Source organism: Gymnodraco acuticeps, unplaced genomic scaffold (genome assembly GCF_902827175.1).
Source record: "Gymnodraco acuticeps unplaced genomic scaffold, fGymAcu1.1, whole genome shotgun sequence".
Classification (NCBI taxonomy): Eukaryota; Metazoa; Chordata; class Actinopteri; order Perciformes; family Bathydraconidae; genus Gymnodraco; species Gymnodraco acuticeps.
The window spans coordinates 291,793-315,944 of record NW_022991189.1 but is presented as its reverse complement, the minus strand read 5'-3'; the positions used below and the strand labels follow the sequence as shown (position 1 = coordinate 315,944).

Here is a 24,152-nt window from a genome sequence, read left to right as displayed (position 1 = left end):
GAGCCGTGGAGGAACCATCAGTGTATCCTCGGTAGGGATGGGTATCGTTTGAAATTTATCGATTCCGATTTCGATTCCGGTTCTGCTTATCGATTCCGGTTCTTATCGATTCCCCGTTTCGATTCCAAAATTGTAAAATAAAGAGGTCAAACGTTTAGATAACAAAAATATATTTATTCTTAAAAGCTTTAACTGAAATTGTTACTCAAAAATATACATGCAATACAAATGTATTGCACAATAGCTGTGCTTTATTTTAACTGAGCTATGCCTGTGGCAAGCTATTAACAGGCATTACACTTTGCCTTTTCTTTTTCTTTTTTAGTGTAGTGGAGCCTCACTTCAGAGTGTTTACCGCGACCTATCTTTGGTGTTATGAAGTGACTGAGCTCGTGAAATGTCTACGGGAGGGCGGGGGAGCATCGCTGCGGGGCAACTGTGGACCTCTGTCGCCTGTCAGCGCAACTTATATGATGCCGTTTAAAAAAATGAAGGGCGGTGCCGGCCGTCAGCGTACCGAGCCGGCCGTCAACGGCCCGCTGACGACCGGCCGTTCTGTGATTCTCCAGGTCCGCCCTGTATTCCACCGGGTCACCGCAGCACCGCGGTGCAGACGGACCCGCTGGAATACAGGGTCTACCGCGTTTAGGAACCGTTAAGCAGAACCGAAATTGTGTATTTTGTACGGGTACCCGGTACCCGGCATTTTCTTATCGGTTCTCATCTGGAACCGAGTTTCGGTTCCCAACCCTAATCCTCGGTTAGAGCTCCTCCAGAGAGCCTCCTCGACGCTCGATGCTCGGTCCTCGGTCCTCGGTGTGCATTTAGAGAAATGAGATGTTCTTCAAAATGGCGCGCTGAAATTCATTTCCGGGTCACTACCGGAGGACCGAGGACCGAGGAGTCGAGGAGGGGAAATTTGAGTATTGAGAAGTGTGAAGGTAAACTTCTGTTGTTGCAATGTTGAGGTAGAATGAAGGAGTCTGGAACCGTTGTTAGCCAAAAGCACTGAAGAGTTTATTGATCACAGTACATTAATTACATACGGCCGGGGAGATCATCTAAGTTTCACACATGCCCAGTGCTCCACCAGCGATCTCTGAACCCAAAAGACACAAAACATCTAACCAACACGAGGAGAGGCGGGCTTCCAGAAAGCCCGCGTATAATCAATTAGCCGATGCAAGACAATGATCTGCTTGTCTCAAAGAGATCCTGCCAGGTCAACCCTCGGACATAGGAGACGCGTTTGACCTGTGACCTCAACCTACAGAGAAGTCTCTGACTGACTACAAGCAGATGTTTGCAGTATCACAGACTCTAAGGAACCATAAAAGACTCTATAAACAGATCAGATGAAAATATTCTCTTACAAGAAGCCTCTCTTGACTCTCCGTATCCGCCCCAGTCTCCAGCAGAGCTAAATGAAACGTTTTCAGACGCTACACTGCAGACCATAGAGGTTTCTCAATTCTTAAATGTCTCCTCCTCGACTCCCCTCCTCGACTCCCCTCCTCGAGACTTAGGCCCATTCCCAAACCGCCCCCTACACCCTACCCCTCCGTTCACGCGGAGGGTCCGCCATATTGAGGGCTGTTCCAAACCAACGAGTGTGGAGGGGGAGTGGGCTATCAAGCCCTCAAACAGCGAGTCTGCATCGGTGCTGACTTGAGACTTGAGACCGGTCTCTACCTGACCGGACTCCACGTGTGTCCGTCAGGAGACAAGCTGTTTACAAGTAGTTCCAGCAAACATCCACTGATAAACTGCGATGTTAACAACCTCATGATGACCTCATGTTTTAACTTAGGATCAAACCTGTGTTTAGTCTAGAAAAAGGTAAATGTGTGCATTTTATTATAAAGTTGTGTATACTTACAGACTGTTGCAAAAACTAAGAAGCTTATAAACATCAGGTTTAAAACTAAAAGAGCTTTACAAAAAAGACAACAACACAATGAAATATGTTTGGAGTTTTATTTGAGTTATTAATTTACATTTGGTCTAAGAGATGCTGATTTGAAACCGTTGTTAGATACAGTTACGGCATTTCCTGTTTCTGCCGGAGAGAGGGGAGGCCGTCCCAAAGCTTGCTGCTGTGTTTACTCCCTCCACCTGACAGGAGGGAGCATCGTTGAGCTGAGAGTGTGGCTACAGACGGAGTTCACTCCGTCACGGAGGGGTAGGGTCGAGGGAGTGGTTTGGGATTGGGCCTTAGTCCCGCCCACAGGAGATGCGAGCGGAGGACCGAGGAGGGGAAGCAGCAGATGTTTAAATAAATGAGAACTCCTCTCCTCTGAGTGGTCATATTAAAGCGACGTCCGTTCATTATTACGTGGCAACAGCTGCATCAGCTGTTGAGTGTTTTGTCATAGCACTGTATCTCTGTTAGATCAGCTGAACATTGTTCCCCCACATATTTACTTTGAATTCATTGAGAGTGCGGTATAATGAGACAATAACAGGCTACAGATGCGGACACACACACACAAATATATGTATATAAATATATACAATTTAAAGTATGAGAGCACTCTCATAATAACGTAACACAATCAGAGACTGGATATATCCCCCCCTCTCTCTGGTCGCTGAAATGGGGAATTGAAATTACGGGCCAAAAGTTGTATTTACAAGTAGGCCTATTAAAAGTAAGCAGAGGACACCAAACCAACTGAGACCCGTTTGTCCGCCGCATCTACGCACTATACAACACACACACACACACACACACACACACACACACACACACACACACACACACACACACACACACACACACACACACACACACACACACACACACACACACACACACACACACACACACACACACGCACACCTACACACTGTACCACACACACCTACACACTGTACCACACACACACACACACACCTACACACTGTACCACACACACACACCTACACACTGTACCACACACACCTACACACTGTACCACACTTACACACTGTAACACACACACACCTACACACTGTACCACACACACACACCTACACACTGTACCACACACACCTACTGCTCCTACAGCATAATCAGGCTCCAGCCGTTGTGTATTTTATTATGTGAAGCACTAAATGGTCTTTGAAAAATATTGACTATTTGTTTGTAGATATCTACTAAACTAAAGCAAATAAAGAGAGTAGGCCTGTTCTACTGAGTGATATATATTATACACACTGCTCTGCTTTCTGCATGGACCTTACAGATGTTCTCTCTGGAAACATCGCGACGCGTTGAAAGCAGTTTCTAAAATAATATCCAGGGGATGCATGCAGAGCTGTCATTGGCTGAGATAAGTCCGGCCGTGCGTCACGCCTCCACCGTTCCCGGAAATGCATCCGCGGAGGAGCCGTGGAGGAACCATCAGTGTATCCTCGGTTAGAGCTCCTCCAGAGAGCCTCCTCGACGCTCGATCCTCGAAGTGCATTTAGAGAAATGAGATGTCCTTCAAAATGGCGCGCTGAAATTCATTTCCGGGTCACTACCGGAGGACCGAGGAGTCGAGGAGGGTCATTTGAGTATTGAGAAGCCTCTCATGTCGGATTTGATCCCCAACATGTTTTTATAGGGCGATGCAGTTAAATGCTGGTTGCATCGCATCGTGACAAACGGCTCGTTGGCTCCAACAAAAGAGACGCACACCAAACTGAGCAATGATAAACTAAATTTGATTAAAGTTAGTTACAAATTAAAAGTACAATGATGTATGGAGGATGGAATTAGTGATAACTATGAGGATTCATTTACATCAATACCTCAGACCAGGGTGTACTCTGATCATTTATTGAAGTAAAATACCACAATGTGGACATTTACAATAAGAAAAAGAAAATCCTTTTTAAAAAGTTAAATATATTATAACATTGGATTAAATTAGTGATGGATCAATGTGTAGAACATGTTATTATACTGCTTGGTAAATTACCCTGAGGTTTATTAAATCATAATTTATTTGATTATTTTATTTTTGTAATATCTGTAAAGTAACAAACAAACTAACCATCAACAATGAATGTATTGGATTGAAAGTATAATTAGGTCCAGCTGTAGTTTTGGTGTAGAGGTATAAATACAAAATATAAAAGAAAACTCAAGTACAGTACCTGAATACACCTTTTTCCTCTCCCTCTGTCATGGTCCTGTTTTGTGTTTTCTTTCAATACATATGCTGAATTAATGTGTGTAAGTTAATCATTGTTAATTTATTAATAATTACATTTAAGCTCAACAATATAATATCATACTGTTTTCATTTATTATTGTTGTGAAAAAGATCTCCATGTTGTCGCCTATTTTCTTGGCTTGGTGATTTCCAATAAATAACACTGAACTGCACATCGGGTTCTTCTTCACTCAGTTTCTATTTGTACGGAATTCAGGACGACTCATAGTTAGATTATTTTTAAACAAATAATTAAACTATAACTATATTTAATGTTTTTTCCAACATTTGTCCCCAGAGAGACATGTCTGCTGCCAGCTGTCTGCTGACTGAAGATCAGTTTATGTGCTCCATCTGTCTGAATGTGTTCACTGATCCAGTCAGCACACCATGTGGACACAACTTCTGTAAAGCCTGCATCACTCAACACTGGGATAGAAATATCCCGAGTCAGTGTCCCAACTGTAAAAAGGTGTTCAACATAAAGCCTGAGCTGCAGGTCAACACTTTCATCTCTGAGATGGCTGCTCAGTTCAGACAGTCAGCTCAACAGAAAGCCAGCAGCAGCAGCTCAGAGCAACAAGTTGTCAAACCAGGAGAAGTTCCCTGTGACGCCTGCACTGGAACCAGACTGAAGGCCCTGAAGTCCTGCCTGGTGTGTCTGGAGTCCTACTGTGAGACTCACCTGGCGCCTCACCTGACAAGAGCAGGCCTGAAGAAACATCAGCTGATCGACCCTGAGGAGAACCTGGAAAGCAGGATGTGTGTGAAGCACGATAAACCGCTGGAGCTGTTCTGTCAGACCGACCAGGTGTGTGTCTGCGTGCTCTGCACTGTTTTAGACCACAAGTTACATGATGTTGTTCCTCTGAAAGAAGGATATGAAGGAAAGAAGGCTGAGCTGGGGAAGACAGAGGCTGAAATTCAGCAGATGATCCAGAAGAGACGACTGAAGATCCAGGAGATGAATCGCTCAGTGGAGCTCAGTAAGGAAGGAGCAGACAGAGAGATAGCAGATGGTGTTCAGGTCTTCACCGCTCTGAAGGAGTCTGTTGAGAGAAGCCAGGCCGAGCTCATCGACACCATCAAAGAGAAGCAGAGAGAGACAGAGGAACAGGCTGAAGGCTTCATCAAAGAGCTGGAACAGGAAATCTCTGAGCTGAAGAAGAGGAGCTCTGAGGTGGAGCAGCTCTCACGCTCTGAAGACCAGCTCCACCTCCTCCAAAGCTTCACGTCCCTGAACGCTGCTCCACCCACCAAGAACTGGACAGAAGTCAGGGTCCGTCCACCTTCATATGAGGGGACTGTGAGGAGAGCTGTGACTCAGCTGGAGGAGACGCTCAGTAAACAGAAGAAGCTGCTTGAGGTGGAGCTGAAGAGGGTCCAGCAGTCTGAGGTGGATGTGACTCTTGATCCTGATACAGCACATCCTGAACTCATCCTGTCTGATGATGGAAAACAAGTTAAAGACAGTGATGTGAAGAAGAATCTTCCAGACAATCCAGAGAGATTTGATCATTGTGCTCGTGTCTTAGCAAAGCAGAGTTTCTCTTCAGGAAGATTTTATTACGAGGTTCAGGTTGAAGGGAAGACTGGGTTGGTTCTAGGAGTGGCTAGAGAGTCGATAAACAGAAAGGGAAATATCACAATGACTCCTCAGAAAGGTTACTGGATAATATGGCTGATTAAAAATGAGTACACAGCTTTTGCTGGTCCTGCAGTCCGTCTCTCTCTGAAGTCTCAGCCTGAGAAGGTGGGGGTGTTTGTGGATTATGAGGAGGGTCTGGTCTCCTTTTATGATGTTGATGCTGCAGCTCTGATCTACTCCTTCACTGGCTGCTGCTTCAAAGAGAAACTCTACCCTCATTTCGGTCCAGGTCTTAATTATGGTGGTAAAAACTCTGCCCCTCTGATCATCTCTCCTGTCAATCACACTGAGTAGAACAAACATTTAATGTTTTTTTTTCTTTCTTTGATGCTGTTTGTTACAATTACAGGCATATTTTTCAAAACAAAATTGATATCATGTAAGGTCTCATTGATTCTAATGACTGCATGACCTGCACCAATGAACACGAAACAATTACATGTCCATTAATGTCTTGAGCGAAGGAAATTAGTTTTTATTGTATACATTCATACAGAGCCCGATCTGCTTAAAAAAACGCTTTTCGTATAATACCTCTCACTGCCTGAACAATAGACACAGGCCATCACTGCAAGTCTAACCATAGGGTGTTAAATAATAACTCCAATTAAAATGTCAAGAGCCACTAATTTGGTGATAGCTAACTAGAAGGCCAACCTGTCGTGTTAGACACTACCACACTGTATTAGGCATTCATAATCAATCTTATTCTCAATGCCACTGGTACATGTAGTGCAAAAGGTGCACCCATAAAACATTTTTTACAACTAAGGCCTTTAGAAAAGAGCGAGTGTAGGAGCCAAAATGCTTAGTTAGCCTGTGTTTATTGTTATCATTATTGTTTACACAGCACGCATTTCTTTTTTGACCACTTCCAGTAATTCTCCAGAGTGTGGTTTATGGTATCTTTCATTTTTTGTAAAGCACTTTGAATTGCCTTGTGTTGAAAAGTGTTATATAAATAGCCTTGCCTTGCCTATTCAGGTCACCTCTTGTATGTCGGGGTTGGTGGAAAGACAATGGGTTAGTTTTTCCTCCAAACATTTTTGTTGACCGTATAGTCCATCTTTAGTTATGGTTTGTTTTATTTCATCATTAAACAAAGAGCTGAACTGCGACTTAATTTATTGGGAGTTTAATTGCCACAAAAAGGACATTTAACTAAACATTTTAAATGCAGAACTTTTACTTGTAATGGAGTATTTTCAGTGGTGGTATGAATAAAACTGAGTGTTTCTCAAATACTTATTGTAGTTGGACTTTTTATTGCAACCTTACACTTCTACTCGAACAACAGCTTTGGAAACTTTCCAGATTACATCAGTAGCGCACTGATACACCATTTGACTGCACAACGAGCACTTCAGTTATGATAAAGTGCATTTTGATGAGAATACTTGAACTAGAAGTTTGGAATGCAGGAATTTTACTTGTGTTAAAGTTTTTTCACAATGTCATATTCATCCTTTTGATTTAGTAAATGATGGGAATACTTCATCCACTCCCTCTTAGTTACGGGCCACTGAGAGGTGGATCACATGCTCAAAGAGGAGAGCTTATCTTATCAAAGTTAAAGTCCGTCTCAGTGACAGCAGAGCAGCATTCGCTCTGTTTCTCTCCAAAGAAACAATCCAGCAGATTTTTCACAACAGCAGAATCCCTGGCAACACTGGTGAGTACACTACAGAGACACATTTACTTCTAAATATTTGGTGACATTTATGAATCTGAATGCTTTATATACTTCATAAATAATTGTAAACCATAGATTTTGTCACTGAAAGTATGCAATACATATTAAACTGCCAAAACAAAACCCACTGACTGAACTTCAGCTTGTTTAAAAGTTAGACAAAATACACTCAGAGCTAGCTTTAGCTAACTGACCCGTTTCCTGTATGAACTCAAAGCTTAAGCTCTGCTCTGACAGGGAAAATGTTTAACTGAGGTCCATTGGTGGTCTGGGGCCTGTGGAGGGAAGTTATATTACATATTATCACTGTATTACAAGAGATATTACAACTCCTCTTCCTCCTCATCGTCCAAGCTGACTCGCCCATTGAAAGCCTTCAAACAAAGAAAGTGTTTTTTTATTTGGTCTGGTCCCTCAGATGCTTTAAATAAACTCAAAATAAAATCAGTCAATAGTAATACATGAGTTAAGTTCAATATTAAAGGTGAGGTATGTAATTTATTTCAGAATCACTTGTTATATTCCATGGAATGCTCTTAACATCCCGATAGCAATGAATAAATTAAATGCTTTGACAATAAATACATACAAAAATATCATCTGTGGAAGCCATGGTGCTGTAAAAAGCACGACCAATCATCTGAGCCGGCCCGGCTAAAATAACTGGATGGCCTACCTGCCTGTCAGCCTGGGTACAAACAAAAATCTGGGTACAAACTTATCTCGTGCCCTCATTGGTCCTGTGCGCGTTCGTGTGTGTTGGAGGAGGGGCTCTGGAAGGAAGTGGCCAACACATCCTCACTCCCAGGTCGGCCTATGTTGACGTTATGTCAAGTCCTGTGTCGGCTTTTTCCAACGCAAGGGAGGGGGCCTTAGCGTCCATTTTCAACGCAAGAGAGGGGCCCTTAGCGTCCATTTTCAGCTTTCCGGGATGTCCATATGCTTCTATGGACGCTCATGGAAGCACGGCATTCGTTTGTGTCGGCTGCCCTTAAAGGCAATGTGAGCGTCCATTCTCATTGGATAACGGAGAATTGTACAGCCGGAAGTAAGTATTCCCCTTACTGTCGATTGATTTTACAGTGATATCTGCACTACTCATCGACTAAAAAACACCAGATTATCCTTGCTAATTACACAACATTGATTGGTTTAAATTGTGTGCAATGCTTTTGTATTTTTCCCCTTCGATTCGGAGAAAACAAATATTTTTTCGGAGTAAAGGATGGCAGAAGACACTACACTACCCAGAATCCCCAGCTATCGTTTGGACTACACCATGTGCTCTGTTTGACGTCACGTGATCTTCAAATGTCTCCCTGCAGAAAAAAAAACATGGCCGAACTTCGTTTTATTCTCGGTGGAAAATGCCTATTTTAAAGTTAGTTTGGCCATTAAAATGCGTTTTGATGTCATTGATGCGAGAAATATGAGTTGTTATTTCAGATTATGTGTGCAGTGGATGTACATGATCTTTAGTTTGCTAGTTATTACGAAGATTACTTCAGGAAATTGCGTCCATAACGTTTTCATTGTTACCAAGGTGGTTGCTAGGGACGCTGCTATCGATATTATTTCTGTTATGTTGTGTAACTGTTTAATGGTGTTATCTTTATTGCTACCCCCTTCCCCGTCAATGTATAGTGTTGGTCCACAGCGAAAACATATTAGTTTAACAAAATCCGCATCTAAAGATACGTTATTTCCCCCTGTGCAATTCCAGTCTCACATCTCACAGCACATCGTCATTAACAAATACCGGAAACAGACCAAAAACATTAAAAAAAAAATAATAATACTTTATTCCGAGTGTGCTTGATTTTCTCTTTGAAAGTCATCACATAACGGCATTGTAATACACGGTTCGGCTGCATTAAATATTACATATCTGCCGTAGTTCTGTATTTATAGAGCCCTGATGAGAAGACTTCTAGACAAACATGAGGAACTGAAAACGTGACGTGGATCATAAATATATCAGCCATTAAACAACATCTTACATTTCTTTTCACACAATACGTCTCCTTGCAGTATCAACACTAATTCGGCTGACTTTTATATTTGATCCAATTGGTAGATAGGCTGTATTTACACCATAACGGTGCACAGCTGATATAAAGGGACACCTAGTGGTTAAAGCATGTTATTGAATTTCATTATTTTTATTATTAGATATTAATAGGATCCCTATAAAGTATATTCATTACTCGTTATTCTCTACTAATAGTTAATTAAAGACTGTATATAATGACTATTTTGCACATCCCTTTCAAGATTTCAAGATTTTCTAAGGTTTATTGACATATCATATAGGCCCACACAACTATGGTGTAGTTATGCATTGAATGAAAAACTTGGGTCGCAGGTTCCTCAATAGTGCATTACAAGACATCTATCAATATTTGTGCGTACCTCCAGCAATGTTAACTATGTTGAAGCACTTATTTTTAACTGATATTATACATAATGTATTATACTCTTATAAGATGTATGTAGATATTTAATCTCCGGCCTTGTCAGGTATTGAACAATCAATAAATAAAGAACACAGAATTGTTGAATATAAAACACAGAATTTGTGTGATTATACTAAATGATTTACAAATAAACACCACTGCATATTTAACCGTTACACATGCTGATGTAACGCAAATGTTCCAACTTGGGATCAATAAAGTATATCTTATCTTAAGATGGCTATTGCCATATTTTCAAAATGTGCCTCTGAACCTTGACAAGTGCATGTTTCAGGCTTATCAATTAATGTAATGTAATGTTATCAATTAACAACAGGGGTCACAAACATAAGACCAGCTGTTAAATAAAGCTCTTCTGACCTTAGCTGCAGGGGCGGATCTAGACAAATATTCATGGGGTGGCAAGAGGGTGGCAGGAGATTTTGAGGGGTGGCATCCCCTGACAGAAGTATATGCTGATTTGAATCGCAATCATATCAATCAATTAGGGGTGTAACGGTACACGTACCCGTACTGAAATTATTCGGTACGGGCCCTTCGGTTCGGTACACGTGTGTACCGAACGAATATAGCGTTAAACAATTTAGAACATGAACAACTTTCTGGAAGTAATCTCAGGTATATATCATAGAGCGACCAAGTAATTTCATTGGATGAGAGGCATACTATGAGAGCTGGTCACAGGGATGCGTTCAAATGTAGTCAGTAATTTGAGGAACTGTCGAAATGGCGAACGCAGATAAAGTTGAGCTGAAAATCCTACAGCATCATTGAAGTCTCCGGTTTGGGAACATTTTGGTTTCGCAGTTACGTACAAGGATGACGGACAAAGACAGGTGGACCGAACCAAAGCTGTTTGTCGGTATTGTTCAACTAACATTGGTTACGCGGCTGGCAATACATCACACTCATTTGAAAAGGCATCACCCGAATGTGAATATCACCGGTACCAAAAGAAAAAAGACTGAAGTGCAAACCCAACTCCCACTAGCATTTAAGCCTCCACCACTCGCAGAAAGTTCAGACCGAGCCAAAGCTATTACAAACGCCAAATATCCTTATGTTGCCATGTTAGCAAAGCGCTACCTGGCTGTGCTACCTCTGTCCCTAGAGAGGGTGTTCTCCACAGCAGGAGACATTGTTAGTGCCAGCAGATCTGCCATTTCAGCAAGCAATGTGGACAAGTTCATCTTTCTTTAAACAACATGAAAATACAATGACAAGCAAGTCCTAATGTCAAGCTGGCTGCTTAGGTACTAGTACAGTTCAAATACAGATTATTTCAGTTCATCGAAATGCTGCACCTTAATGTTTATTTGACTATATTTTGTATTTATTTGAATACATTATTCACAGTTTAATAATAATAAAAAAAATGTTTTTAATGTTTTGTGATAATTTTTTCTGCTGTACCGAAAACGTACCGAACCGAACCGTGACCTAAAAACGAGGTACGTACCGAACCGAAATGTTTGTGAACCGTTACACCCCTACAATCAATGTTAACTTGGAAAGCCACAATATTAATATTTTAACTCAATCACATAGGTGATATTATTGTGGCACATCAGTAAAGCCTTACATATAACATGGCAGACGTAATTTAATGAATTTTAACTGAACAATAACTGAATGAGTTTGTTTCACTCTTAGACCAGCAGGGGTACCAATCTATGCAGACTGCTGCAATAAGTACATTAATTAACTGCCTCATCGATGTTTGTCTGAATGAATATGATACTATTAACAATCATATTATTCCTATCAGCTGTATAAATAAATAATAATAATAATAGATTTAATTTGTTAGCGTTTTTATAGGTGCTCAAAGACGCTTTACAGATATAGTGAATAACTGTTATGATTCACATATTCATTTATTATTGAATAAACTATATTTATTTTTTGGAGGAGTTAATGATGAATGTTCATCAAGATGCTTGCTCACCCTCCTTCAAATTTGAAAAACAAGTAATTATATCATTATTGATATACAGTTACAACCTTGACTTTACATCAGAAAGAACAAACATTAAAGAAGTGACTAACTGCATCAGTTAGGGTTAAACGTGTATTCAGCTAAAACATCGCTGCAGTTATTATCCAGTGGAAGGTCCTTACCTACTGGCCTAGTTAAATCAAAGTGGTTACTTTCTGTTGGCTGGGCAGTGTAGTTTTACACACCGTCTTATTTTACTTTCTCAGGACTTAAAATTGAAGAAAAAAATATATACACGCATACAAGGTCATCATCTTAACAGTTTGTTATTCTCATCGAGTCATCCGTGAGCAGTGCATCAAGTTGGCATGTCTATTACAGCTGAATGCGGCGATTACTATCTTGTTCAGCAAAACGCCTCACAAACTTATTAAGATCAACAGCTGTAGTGCGTTTTGATTCAATGCTGAGTACAGCCAAACTTGACATTCTCTTCTCTGTCATTGTAGACCGCAAATACCTCATTCCTTCAGTGCTTGGGTCCGAAAGGCTTCTCGTTTTGCGCCGTCCAGTTCAAATGAATTCGCCACCAATCATATTTCCACTCTCGCGCCAGCACCGGGGGAGGGGTTACATGACGTGCATCTTGTGCTGCATTCACTTGCACTCGGACATTAGAGACTTTCTCTCATAAATGTCCGATGAGCAACAACTTTTCTTTCAAAACAAAGATGCCAACTGGGGTGGCAGCTGGGGTGGCAAGGCTATTGTTTAGGGTGGCAGTTGCCACCCCATGCCACCCCGGTAGATCCGCCCCTGCTTAGCTGGCATGTGTGTGTATATATTAATGCTGCCCATTATGGGCACAAGCAATTTTCCCCCATTTATTAATTATATGTTTTAAATGTGAGTGTTTCCTATCCCCTAAACCTCCAGGGATGTACACAGTTTAATACTGGCAACTTCTTATTATGGGAAAACGTCTTTTAAAACTACAACTCCCAGTAGAGACGTGCCATAGATAGAGAACATGTTGCGAAACAGAATAGCCAGCATGTGTAGTTCTGGGGACGGGGTGGGGGAGGGGGGACGCGGTGGTCCCGTTCAAATCCAGTTTTGGACAGTCTGCGTGGTTCCATCCCATTTCAAGTGCTGTTCGAGGCTCGGCGTAACCCTCGGAGAACACTCTCCAATCACAGAGCTTGAGGACTATCACGGGGTTTGTCAAACAGAGCACATCGTGTAGTCCAAACGATAGCTGGGGATTCTGGGTAGTGTAGTGTCTTCTGCCATCCTTTACTCCGAAAAAATATTTGTTTCTACGAATCGAAGGGGAAAAATACAAAAGCATTGCACACAATTTAAACCAATCAATGTTGTGTAATTAACAAGGATAATCTGGTGTTTTTTAGTCGATGAGTAGTGCAGATATCACTGTAAAATCAATCGACAGTAAGGGGAATACTTACTTCCGGGTGTACAATTCTCCGTTATCCAATGAGAATGGACGCTCACATTGCCTTTAAGGGCAGTCGACACAAACGAATGCCGTGCTTCCATGAGCGTCCATAGAAGCATATGGACATCCCGGAAAGCTGAAAATGGACGCTAAGCCCCCCCCCCCCCTTGCGTTGAAAATGGACGCTAAGGCCCCCCCCCCCCTTGCGGGACTTGACATAACGTCAACATAGGCCGACCTGGGAGTGAGGATGTGTTGAAGTGGCAGATTTTTTCCGCCTGTGTATTTTCAAATTATAGCGCACTCGAGCTGGTTTCTCCAAAATGACCTACCCCACCTTTAAAGTGGAATTTAATACATATTTGGCTTACGTTAAAATAGTTTCACTCTAAAACAACAAGGAACAAGTTAACAGTGGTATATTATGTTTAAGTGTAAAAACATCTACAATGCTAAAAACTCAGTCTGATATTTGGAAAATTGTTCAAACCATAGAAGGTCGAGGGGGGCTTTGGCATCAAACCGAGAGCTTGATGACTCTCTTCATATCTGCCCCATTTTCCAGCTGAACTAAATGCAACGTTTTCAAATTCCTTTAACATTGAACGCTGTTTTTATCTGTGAATCAACAAGCTCACACTCCACACTGCAGACCAGTCGGACTTGTTCCCCAACATGTTTTTATAGGGCGGTACATTTAAATGCTCGCTGCCATCGCCATTTTTGACCACTTTTTGGTGCCATCTTTCAACAAACTCCTCCTACAGTTTTTATCTGATCTTCTTACAATTTGGTCAGGGTGTTTATTGTATTTGTCATTAGCATTATTACAGCGTTCAATGGCTTGTTCACAAAGTTCTAATATGTTTCATGATGTTAGGATGTGTTTATATTACATGAATGCATTTAGGAATGGGTTGTTTAATTTATTTTAGATGAACTGATGATTTAACCGATTTTCTTTGAACATTATTACTGGTGAAAACTGCAGATTTACTTTGGGGTTAGACAAATAGCAAATGCTCACTAAATGTGGTTCAGCCTTTAAGAAATGGTAGTAAGCAGCATGCAATTGTTAATAATTACAATACATTAATGTTTTATCTCTTTTCCTTAAATGCTATCAAATTAATCAACTTACTAAAAGAATGCCACCTCGAAAACATTTAGGAGTATAGGCATACGTTGAGATAGGAAAATCAACTCAACAATGTTAAAAAAGGTAAATTAAGGATTCATTCATACAATTATTTGACATCAACGTTTAACATAGAAAAATCCTGATCATAATTAATATGAGGTTCAGTAGTTTTACATTAAAGGAGAAAACAAAGTTGTTTCTCATCCATATTTTGTGATATATTTTCACATTTTCAACGACAGACTGTTTTTATAGTGTGAACAAAGTGAAGAAATAAAGAGAGAAGAGCTGAGAACCCCTGAACTCTGTAGCTAAGATGATGCTAACAGGCTAATGCTGTGTTCAGGTCACATGGGATGGATTGTAGACAAAGAAGGATCATATATTTATGAACCTAAAGTTGGTCATGTGAGGATTAACCTGGGAATCAAAAACTCTGCTACTTATGATTGATCAAAACACACATGCACAAAAAGAACATATTTTCATATCAGGAGATTTTTATTCACAAACTTTCATTGTTACTGCTTGATTTTCCGACACTGAACTTAAACTTTGTATATTATATGCCATTTGAAGGCAGAACTTTTAATCTTAATTGAGTATTTTTCTTTGGTGGAATTAACGTAACTACATTTCTGAAGTGCTGTACTTACTAATTTGAGTTACTTGTACTTATTTATATGTTTATACAACTTTTAATTATACTCTATTTGACTGACAGCTTTAGGTACTTTTCAGATTTTAAAGGTAGAGCATTGACAGAACATTAACTGCAAGATAATCACTTTAGATTAGATAAAGTGCATTTTGCTGATCGTACTGTATTTAACTGATGAAACATACATACTTTTACTGCAGGACGGCTTTGAATGCTTTTACTTACTTCTAAAGTATCTTTCACAGTGTTAGTATTAGTTATTTTACTTCACCAAATCATTTGAATATTTCCTCCTCACCCTCTTGGCGACGGGCCAGTGAGAGGTGGAGCAACACTGATAGGAGAGCTTCAACTGCACTGAATTAAAAAGTAAAGCATTTTAAGTGACAGCAGAGCTGCAGTCGTGACAAGTCTCTCTGTTTCTCTCTAAGAAACATTCAACTGAATCCAGCAGCTTTTTCTCAACAACACAGAAGAATCTCTGCAAAACACTGGTGAGTACACTACAGACACAACATTACTAACTTAATATTCGGTCAGATTTTAGAATCTGAATTCTTAACATCTATCTACCTTATGAACAATATTATGTCATACATTTGGCTCACTGTACATTTTGGAATAAAAATAAAACTGAATTCCGGCTAGTGAAGATTATACAGCATTCTTTCACACACACATACGGGTTTTGGGCCGAGGGCGACACCGTACTTCCGGTATCAACCATTTCACACGAGGTGCACAGAATATCATAGTCTATTCCTTAATCAATATAGTCAACTCTAAAATACCACATATATGCATTGGCATGATAATATTATTGTGACAAGTGGGGTATTCACCTGGTGTTTCCAGAAGATAGACGTAGATGCTGCTAAAATCGACCGAAGGCCACTTTTGAGGGTCGTAATTCCATACATTGTACATCCAACAACCCACACAGCTCTAGTTTACGCTGGTAACGACCTAGAGCACACCCCTCAAGTCCAGAGATGTAATCCGAAGACATGCAGCGATTTCTTCGGTCGTTAATTCAGAAAACAAACCTAGTGCGCTCTGCCTGGCTACGTTAGCTAGCTGTTTATATTAGCATCGCCAGGATTTTTGCACCTCCAGAAAAATGGAGTCTTTATAAAAAAAGATATGGCGCGCGTTGCATTGTGGGTAGCTGTGACGTCACTGTGTGTGAAAGAATACAGCAGCTAGCATTAGCTTAAGCTAACATACCTGTTTCCTGTATGAACTCAAAGCTTCAACTCAGCTCAGACAGGAAGTGCCGCAGCCAGGGAAAATGTTTTACTAAAATCCTTTGGTGGTCGGGGGTCTGTGAAGAGAAATGATATTACATATAATGTTCTGCAATCCAGAGCCTCCTCTTCATCATCTTTGTCCAGGCTGACTGACGCTTTTTTTGTTGCTCTTCTACCTAAGATGCTGCGATAAAACTAAATGACTGAATCTGACTGTAAACTGCAATACATGGTTTGAGGGAAATATTAGGGTGATATTTAAAAATATAAAGTGCACTTCAAACATGTTTAAACTCTGAAAACTATATGGGAAGGTGAGTAAATATATATGATGTCTAATGTTACAGTAATAGAGGGATTAGATTATTTTATTTTTAGAAGCACATTTATTTTTAAAATCAAGAACCAGAGGGCTTGGGTTGTTATTACTTAAATGCTTAAGATGTGTGATTACGTTATCATTGTTTTAATACATTTGATTTTTAGGTGCCTTTCATGACATTTTAGAATAGTATTAGGTTATATTTATTTTACTATTCTACAAATAAGTAGCTAAATCTTACTGTTATATAATATAAGTTACTGGCAGCAGGCAGAGATCAGTGAGAGGCAGCCATACGAAATTATGTTTGTTAAACCCCCCCCCCAAAAGCAGAGTGAACCAATCCCACATGTTTAGTCTTAAAAATGCACCAAAATATAAAACTCAGTCTGATATTTGAATATAAACTTTAACAGTGAACGCTATTTTTATCCGTGAAACAACCAGCTCACACTCTACACTGCAGACCATGCAGTCAGACCTGTTCCCCCACATGTTTTCAAACCGTGATACATGTCAATGCTTGTTACCATCGCTACAACGAATGAAAAAGGTACATTGAGGTGTGGAAGTTGGAATCAGTGGTGCATGAGTGTGCATCACTGCAGTGGCTAATCCAAGCTGCATGTTGTCAGTGGAAAACAAAAGACATTCAGTTAAAGAAACTATCTTTGGCAAAAAGGAAAAACATACTGGCGGTTAGGCATCCATTACATCAGGGGTGTCCAAACTTTTTTCCCCGAGGGCCACATATAGAAAAACATACAAAGGGCTGGGCCACTTACTAGAGGAGAGGTATACTGCCTCATAAGTTGAGTTATAAGTTAGCAAAATTAATCAAATGTAGGCAAACTATGCTTTATACTTGAATGTGCTTTAAGAAAAAACAGCCTATATCACAGCTCTCCAGAGAGTTTAATTTATTTTGTTGGCAGCTCATTCCTTGAAACAGAAGCTTCAGATTGATTATAATAAGAGGAAATATGAAGGGTGAATTTCAAGGTTGTTATGGAAATAAGTTATTAGGCTTTTTTTATCAACTTAGATTTGTTAGAAAATGTATTCAACTTTAATTGATGGAATTATTTTGAAAGTGGGCTTATTAGCACATGAATACTAATGTGTAATATATGTTAAGTAGTACACTAAAGAAGTACAATACAAGACAAGCAAAAGTTTCATTTATGGGGCATATTCCATTATACTTTTGGAATTAGCTGAGGGACAATTCAAAATGGCTTGCGGGCCGCATTTGGCCCCCGGGCCGTAGTTTGGACACCCCTGCATTAAATGAATGCCTGATGTGCCTCACTCATATTGATGTTATCTCTGTCACTACCCGATCTGCCGCCCTGCCCTATCTGCAGTGCGCATGTGCGTGATGGTCCGCCATATTGGACAACTACGTACGGCAACTCTAATAGGACACTTGACACAGTGGCTTTTGGCAAAGCACAAAAGGAAAACTCGAGAGAGATGAGTTATTGTTATTACAACGTGACTTCACTATTATTTAACAACTCTTTTTATTGGGTTCTTTTATTTGGGGTTAAGTACATTGTCAGAATAAGTGAGAAATGGATTTAACTTCTGTTAGACAGCTATCATTCTGAATACATATTTACTGTGAATGTATGCAAAAATGTATGGCATATGGCTGTCTAACAGAAGTTAAATCCATTTCTCACTTATTCTGACAATGTACTTAACCCCAAATAAAAGAACCCAATAAAAGAGTTGTTAAATAATAGTGAAGTCACGTTGTAATAACAATAACTCATCTCTCTCGAGTTTTTCTTTTTGTGCTTTGCCAAAAGCCACTGTGTCAAGTGTCATACTTGAGTTGCCGTATGGAGTTGTCCAATATGGCGGACCATCTCGCACATGCGCACTGCAGATCAGGTAGTGACAATCTGTTCCAACCTAGTCACTGTTAGCATCCCAGGCAGGTGTGCAGACCAGCTGTAAACATAGTGAAGTATATATTAGAATAAAATGAGAATACTCGAGTAAAATACCTCTTAGCTCAAAACAGTATTTAGATCCAGTGCTTTAAAAGTCTCCTATTATACAAAATACACGTTTTGATGTCTTTTATACATAAATATGTGTCCCCGGTGTCAGGAGACTCACAAAGTGTCAGCAAATAAAACCCTCTCTTTTTTCCTCCGTACCCACATTTCTAAAAACGGGGGAATTTGCTGCGGTCATGACGTAATATCGGAAATGTGGGCTGGCTTAACACCCACAGCCCTATCAGAAACAATGCGACGTGTTTTGGATGTAATTTGGTATTTGTTTACATTAGCATCGCTAACACTCAGAGCTAACCTGTACTGGAGAGAGTATGTGTGTGAAGAAGCAGGATATCAAAACGTACTCACCTTGTGGTAAACCGGCAAGACAAAAAAGCATTTGAGCTCCATTTTGGTTCAACAATATAATATGAGGGGCTATACAGTCCGTAATTCATACTGGTCCTCTCACACACACACATTCTCCTTTTACATACATTTTCACTCTCACACATATATTTACACTCACACCTTCATACATTTTGCTCTCATATTATCATATTTTAAGGCACACATTCATACATTGTCACTCACATATTTATACATTTTTCACTCATATTCATATATTGTAACGCTCATATTTATACATTTTGCTCTCATGCACATTCATTCAGTGTTTACATTTAATATTATAAATAATATATGCATGTATGAAGACAATATATGTATGCAGAGAAGAATGCATGTATGTGTGAGAGAAAGTATAGTGGAAACCAGTGACGTGCGGTGAGGTTCATGGCTGGTGAGGCCACTATACTTTCTCTGATTCTCTGATTAGAGTAATCCTCTGTCAATGTCCCCTCCTGAGTACAAGAATGCGTGTTTCTCTGCTATTTTGAAAAAGCGTTAAAACACCGTTCTTCATGAGACTTATATTGTTGGACAGAGTATTTTAAGAGCATATGGTAGACATGATATCAGCACTACTTCCAATCAGTACTCCGGCAGCAGCATTTTACACCTTGGAAAGTCTTTAAAGACTGCCCTGGATAGCTGGTCACAACTATCCTTCAGCAAAGTGACACACTTTGTCACTCTGGTCGGTCTCTAATGATGCTGCTGGCTTTTGATATATGATTATTTCTCTGCTCCTAGTTCAACATTCATCTCCCTCCATCATGTTGATTTGAATCCAAAGTTCTGAACTTGAGCCCGCCCCGCTCTACCTTCTGAGCCAATCACAACGCGATAATGACCTGCCTTCCGTTTCAACTAAACTCCTTCCGTTTCCACTATATTTTCTCTGATATATACATACATATATTGTCCTCAGACATGCATATATTATTTATAATATTAAATGTAAACACTGAATGAATGTGCATGAGAGCAAATTAGATAAATATGAGCGTTAACATATATGAATATGAGAGCAAAATGTATATGTGTGAGTGAAAAATGTATAAATATGTGAGTGACAATGTATGAATGTGTGCATTGAAATATGATAATATGAGAGCAAAATGTATGAAGGTGTGAGTGTAAATATATATGTGTGTGAGGGTGAAAATGTATGTATGTAAAAGGAGAATGTATGTGTGTGAGAGGACCAGTATGAATTACGGCCTGTACGGCCGCTCATAATATAATAGTATTTGGAATGAAATGTATTGCGATGAAGATCTCCATGTTATCACTTTATTTTCTTGGTTTGGTGATCTCATGGAAATAACAACACTGAAATTAAAATCAGAGCTCTCTTTCACTCAGTTATTCATAACATTTTAACATCATTCAGGATGACTCACAGTTTGATGTTTTTGTACAGATAATCAAAAGTGATTGAATTGTTGATTTTTGTACACGTTTTGTCCCCAGAGAGACATGTCTGCTGCCAGCTGTCTGCTGACTGAAGATCAGTTTCTGTGCTCTATCTGTCTGGATGTGTTCACTGATCCAGTCACCATACCATGTGGACACAACTTCTGTAAAGCCTGCATCTCTGAACACTGGGATAGCAATGTCCCAATAAAGTGTCCTAACTGTAATAAGCACTTTTTCCCAAGGCCTGAGCTGCAGGTCAACACTTTCATCTCTGAGATGGCTGCTCAGTTCAGACAGTCAGCTCAACAGAAAGCCAGCAGCAGCAGCTCAGAGCAACAAGTTGTCAAACCAGGAGAAGTTCCCTGTGACGCCTGCACTGGAACCAGACTGAAGGCCCTGAAGTCCTGCCTGGTGTGTCTGACCTCCTACTGTGAGACTCACCTGGAGCCTCACCTGACAAGAGCAGGCCTGAAGAAACATCAGCTGATCGACCCTGTGGAGAACCTGGAAGGCAGGATGTGTGTGAAGCACGATAAACTGCTGGAGCTGTTCTGTAAGACCGACCAGGTGTGTGTCTGCATGCTCTGCACTGTTTTAGATCACAAGACACATGATGTTGTTCCTCTGAAAGAAGGATATGAAGGAAAGAAGGCTGAGCTGGGGAAGACAGAGGCTGAAATTCAGCAGATGATCCAGAAGAGACGACTGAAGATTCAGGAGATGAATCGCTCAGTGGAGCTCAGTAAGGAAGGAGCAGACAGAGAGATAACAGATGGTGTTCAGGTCTTCACCGCTCTGAAGGAGTCTGTTGAGAGAAGCCAGGCCGAGCTCATGGACACCATCAAAGAGAAGCAGAGAGAGACAGAGGAACAGGCTGAAGGCTTCATCAAAGAGCTGGAACAGGAAATCTCTGAGCTGAAGAAGAGAAGCTCTGAGGTGGAGCAGCTCTCACGCTCTGAAGACCAGCTCCACCTCCTCCAAAGCTTCACGTCCCTGAACGCTGCTCCACCCACCAAGAACTGGACAGAAGTCAGGGTCCGTCCACCTTCATATGAGGGGACTGTGAGGAGAGCTGTGACTCAGCTGGAGGAGACGCTCAGTAAACAGATGAAGAAGCTGCTCGAGCTGAAGAGGGTCCAGCAGTATGAGGTGGAGGTGACTCTTAATCCTGATACAGCACATCCTGAACTCATCCTGTCTGATGATGGAAAACAAGTGAAAGATGGGGATGTGAGGAAGAATCTCCCAAACAATCCAGAGAGATTTGATACTTGTGCTTTTGTTTTAGCAAAGCAGAGTTTCTCTTCAGGAAGATTTTACTACGAGGTTCAGGTTGAAGGGAAGACTAAGTGGGCTCTAGGAGTGGCCAGAGAGTCGATCAACAGGAAGGGAATCATCACACTGACTCCTCAGAAAGGTTACTGGACGATATGGTTGAGGAATGAAAATGAGTACAAAGCTCTTGCTGATCCTCCAGTCTGTCTCTCTCTGAAGTCTCAGCCTGAGAAGGTGGGGGTGTTTGTGGATTATGAGGAGGGTCTGGTCTCCTTTTATGATGTTGATGCTGCAGCTCTGATCTACTCCTTCACTGGCTGCTTCTTCAAAGATAAACTCTACCCATACTTTTGTCCCTGTAACAACGATGGTGGTGAAAACTCTGCCTCTCTGATCATCTCTCCTGTCAATCAAACTGAGTAGAACAACCATTTGATTTTCAACAGAAAGATTCACTCTCACCAAATGTAATATACTGCATGTATAGCATTGGGGAAGTGCATTGTATACTATTTGTTGATGTTTTAGCTTCTGATTCTGTACTTTTGAATAAGAAGAATTAACTTAGTCCTTGAATGTATGGGTGTTAATCTCCAAACTTTGTATTAGCTCCTACTCATATATTATATTTTAAATATTGTAATTTAGGGGAACCTGTAAGAGATTGTTATCTGGTTTATTTCAGGGCACATTTAAGGATTATTTTTTGATTTATTTTGTTACACTTTTTTTGGAACATTCTGATTGTATAATATTCAGCTGCAGTGGTTTTACAAAGCGAAGAAGAAAAAGTGGTGTTTCAATCTCTTATTTTCATTTCATATTGTCCAACTCTCTACAGACTATTTGTATAGTTTAAACATATTCTCAATTAAATAAAAAGCTAAATAAATGTCCCCTGGATTTCTATCTTCATTGTTTTGTTTAGCTCTCAAGTAATTTACAAATACCTCAAATGAATAAAGAAAGGTGAAAACGTGAAGGAACTTTAGTAAATTTTAAATATGGGTAAAGCTAATAACATTCAAAGCTGGAAAAACTTGTAAAGAAGTCTTCAGTACAGGCAGTTTAACCCTTTAATTGCTTTTTCTAAAGTTTCTAGGTTGAAATGACCAATACATTGCCCATTTATATATTATCAAACCGATATTTCATCTATACCACCCCCATATAACACTGTTATTACACCATTAGTTCACCCACATTACATACATATAACATCAATATTACACAGCCTGTCGAATGACTGTATCCCACAAGATACAGGAACCAACCAAGAGGCCTTATTATGCTTTTTGGACTTTTCCCTTTCCTGTAGTGTGTTATATCGTTTTTTGTGCATGTAAATGGTCTGCGGTAGAGAAACACAGGGATTTAAGACTTTGCAAACTCCACCCCCCCCCCCCCCCCCCCCCCCTCCATCTGAAACACCTAAATTGGACTCCTTTGTTTACTTTCAGAACATAGTTACATCACTATGAAATCAGGAATTTTTCAAATAAAGGTCTTGCCATGATTTATCTCTGAACCCCAGATTCAAAACTGTGTTGTGCTCGGTCAAAGACCAAAAAAGAGTTGGGGTTTTCTCACCTCAGACACGCTCTGTCTTCTAGATGAATCACTGGTCCAAACTTTTGATGTCGCATCCATCTTCCTCTGGCCAGTGGACGCTGTGGTCGATCTCTGCTGATAACGCAGAATCACAGAAGGTCTTAATAAGCGCAGGCGGTGATGGAGACAGCTGCTGAGTCTTCTATAGATGGACAAGACGGCAGAGAATGAGGGCTGGACACAGTTAGTTATCTTTAATACAGCATTAACAGTTTGTCATTATTCCAGATAATGAAAGTTGCTGTGCCAAATGAAGGATGTCCTGTAACACCTGAACCACCTCCACAACCAATCAGTTGTTTGCAGAGGTGGAAAGTTAGGGTTAGTACAATGTTTGAGGTTCCTGTAGTTTACTTCAGATAATACAACATGTAATCAACAAATAGTTTGTCATGTATTATTTTAAGTTAAGACAACATTTTATTGATATTTTTGTGAAATTCACAAGATACATGATGGTATATTTAACAAAACAATATACCATTGGGCTGCTGGTGGTAAATATGGATATCCTGTAACTCCTGAACAGGGGCGGATCTAGAAAAATATTCATGAAGTGGAAGAGGGTGGCAGGAGAATTTGAGGGATGGCATCCCCTGGCAGAAGTATATGCTGATTTAATCGCAGTCATATCAACAATGTTAACTTGGAAA

General features: G+C 40.3%; 1 protein-coding gene across 3 annotated transcripts in view; it reads left to right on the top strand.

Moving 5' to 3' along the window:
• LOC117561228 (E3 ubiquitin-protein ligase TRIM39-like) overlaps positions 1–24,152 on the top strand; it is a 43,299-nt gene that overhangs the window by 7,575 nt on the left and 11,572 nt on the right. The window contains exons 2-3 of one of the 3 annotated variants that reach the window (XM_034238521.1): positions 4,483–4,683; positions 20,869–22,634. In XM_034238521.1, coding sequence (XP_034094412.1) covers positions 4,489–4,683; positions 20,869–22,311 — 1,638 coding nt within the window. In that variant the 5' untranslated portion in view covers positions 4,483–4,488 and the 3' untranslated portion in view covers positions 22,312–22,634. Of the gene's footprint in view, positions 1–4,482; positions 6,574–15,606; positions 15,697–20,667; positions 22,637–24,152 lie in introns of those variants that run through there. The other 2 variants (XM_034238522.1, XR_004571308.1) reach the window with 2 other exon arrangements.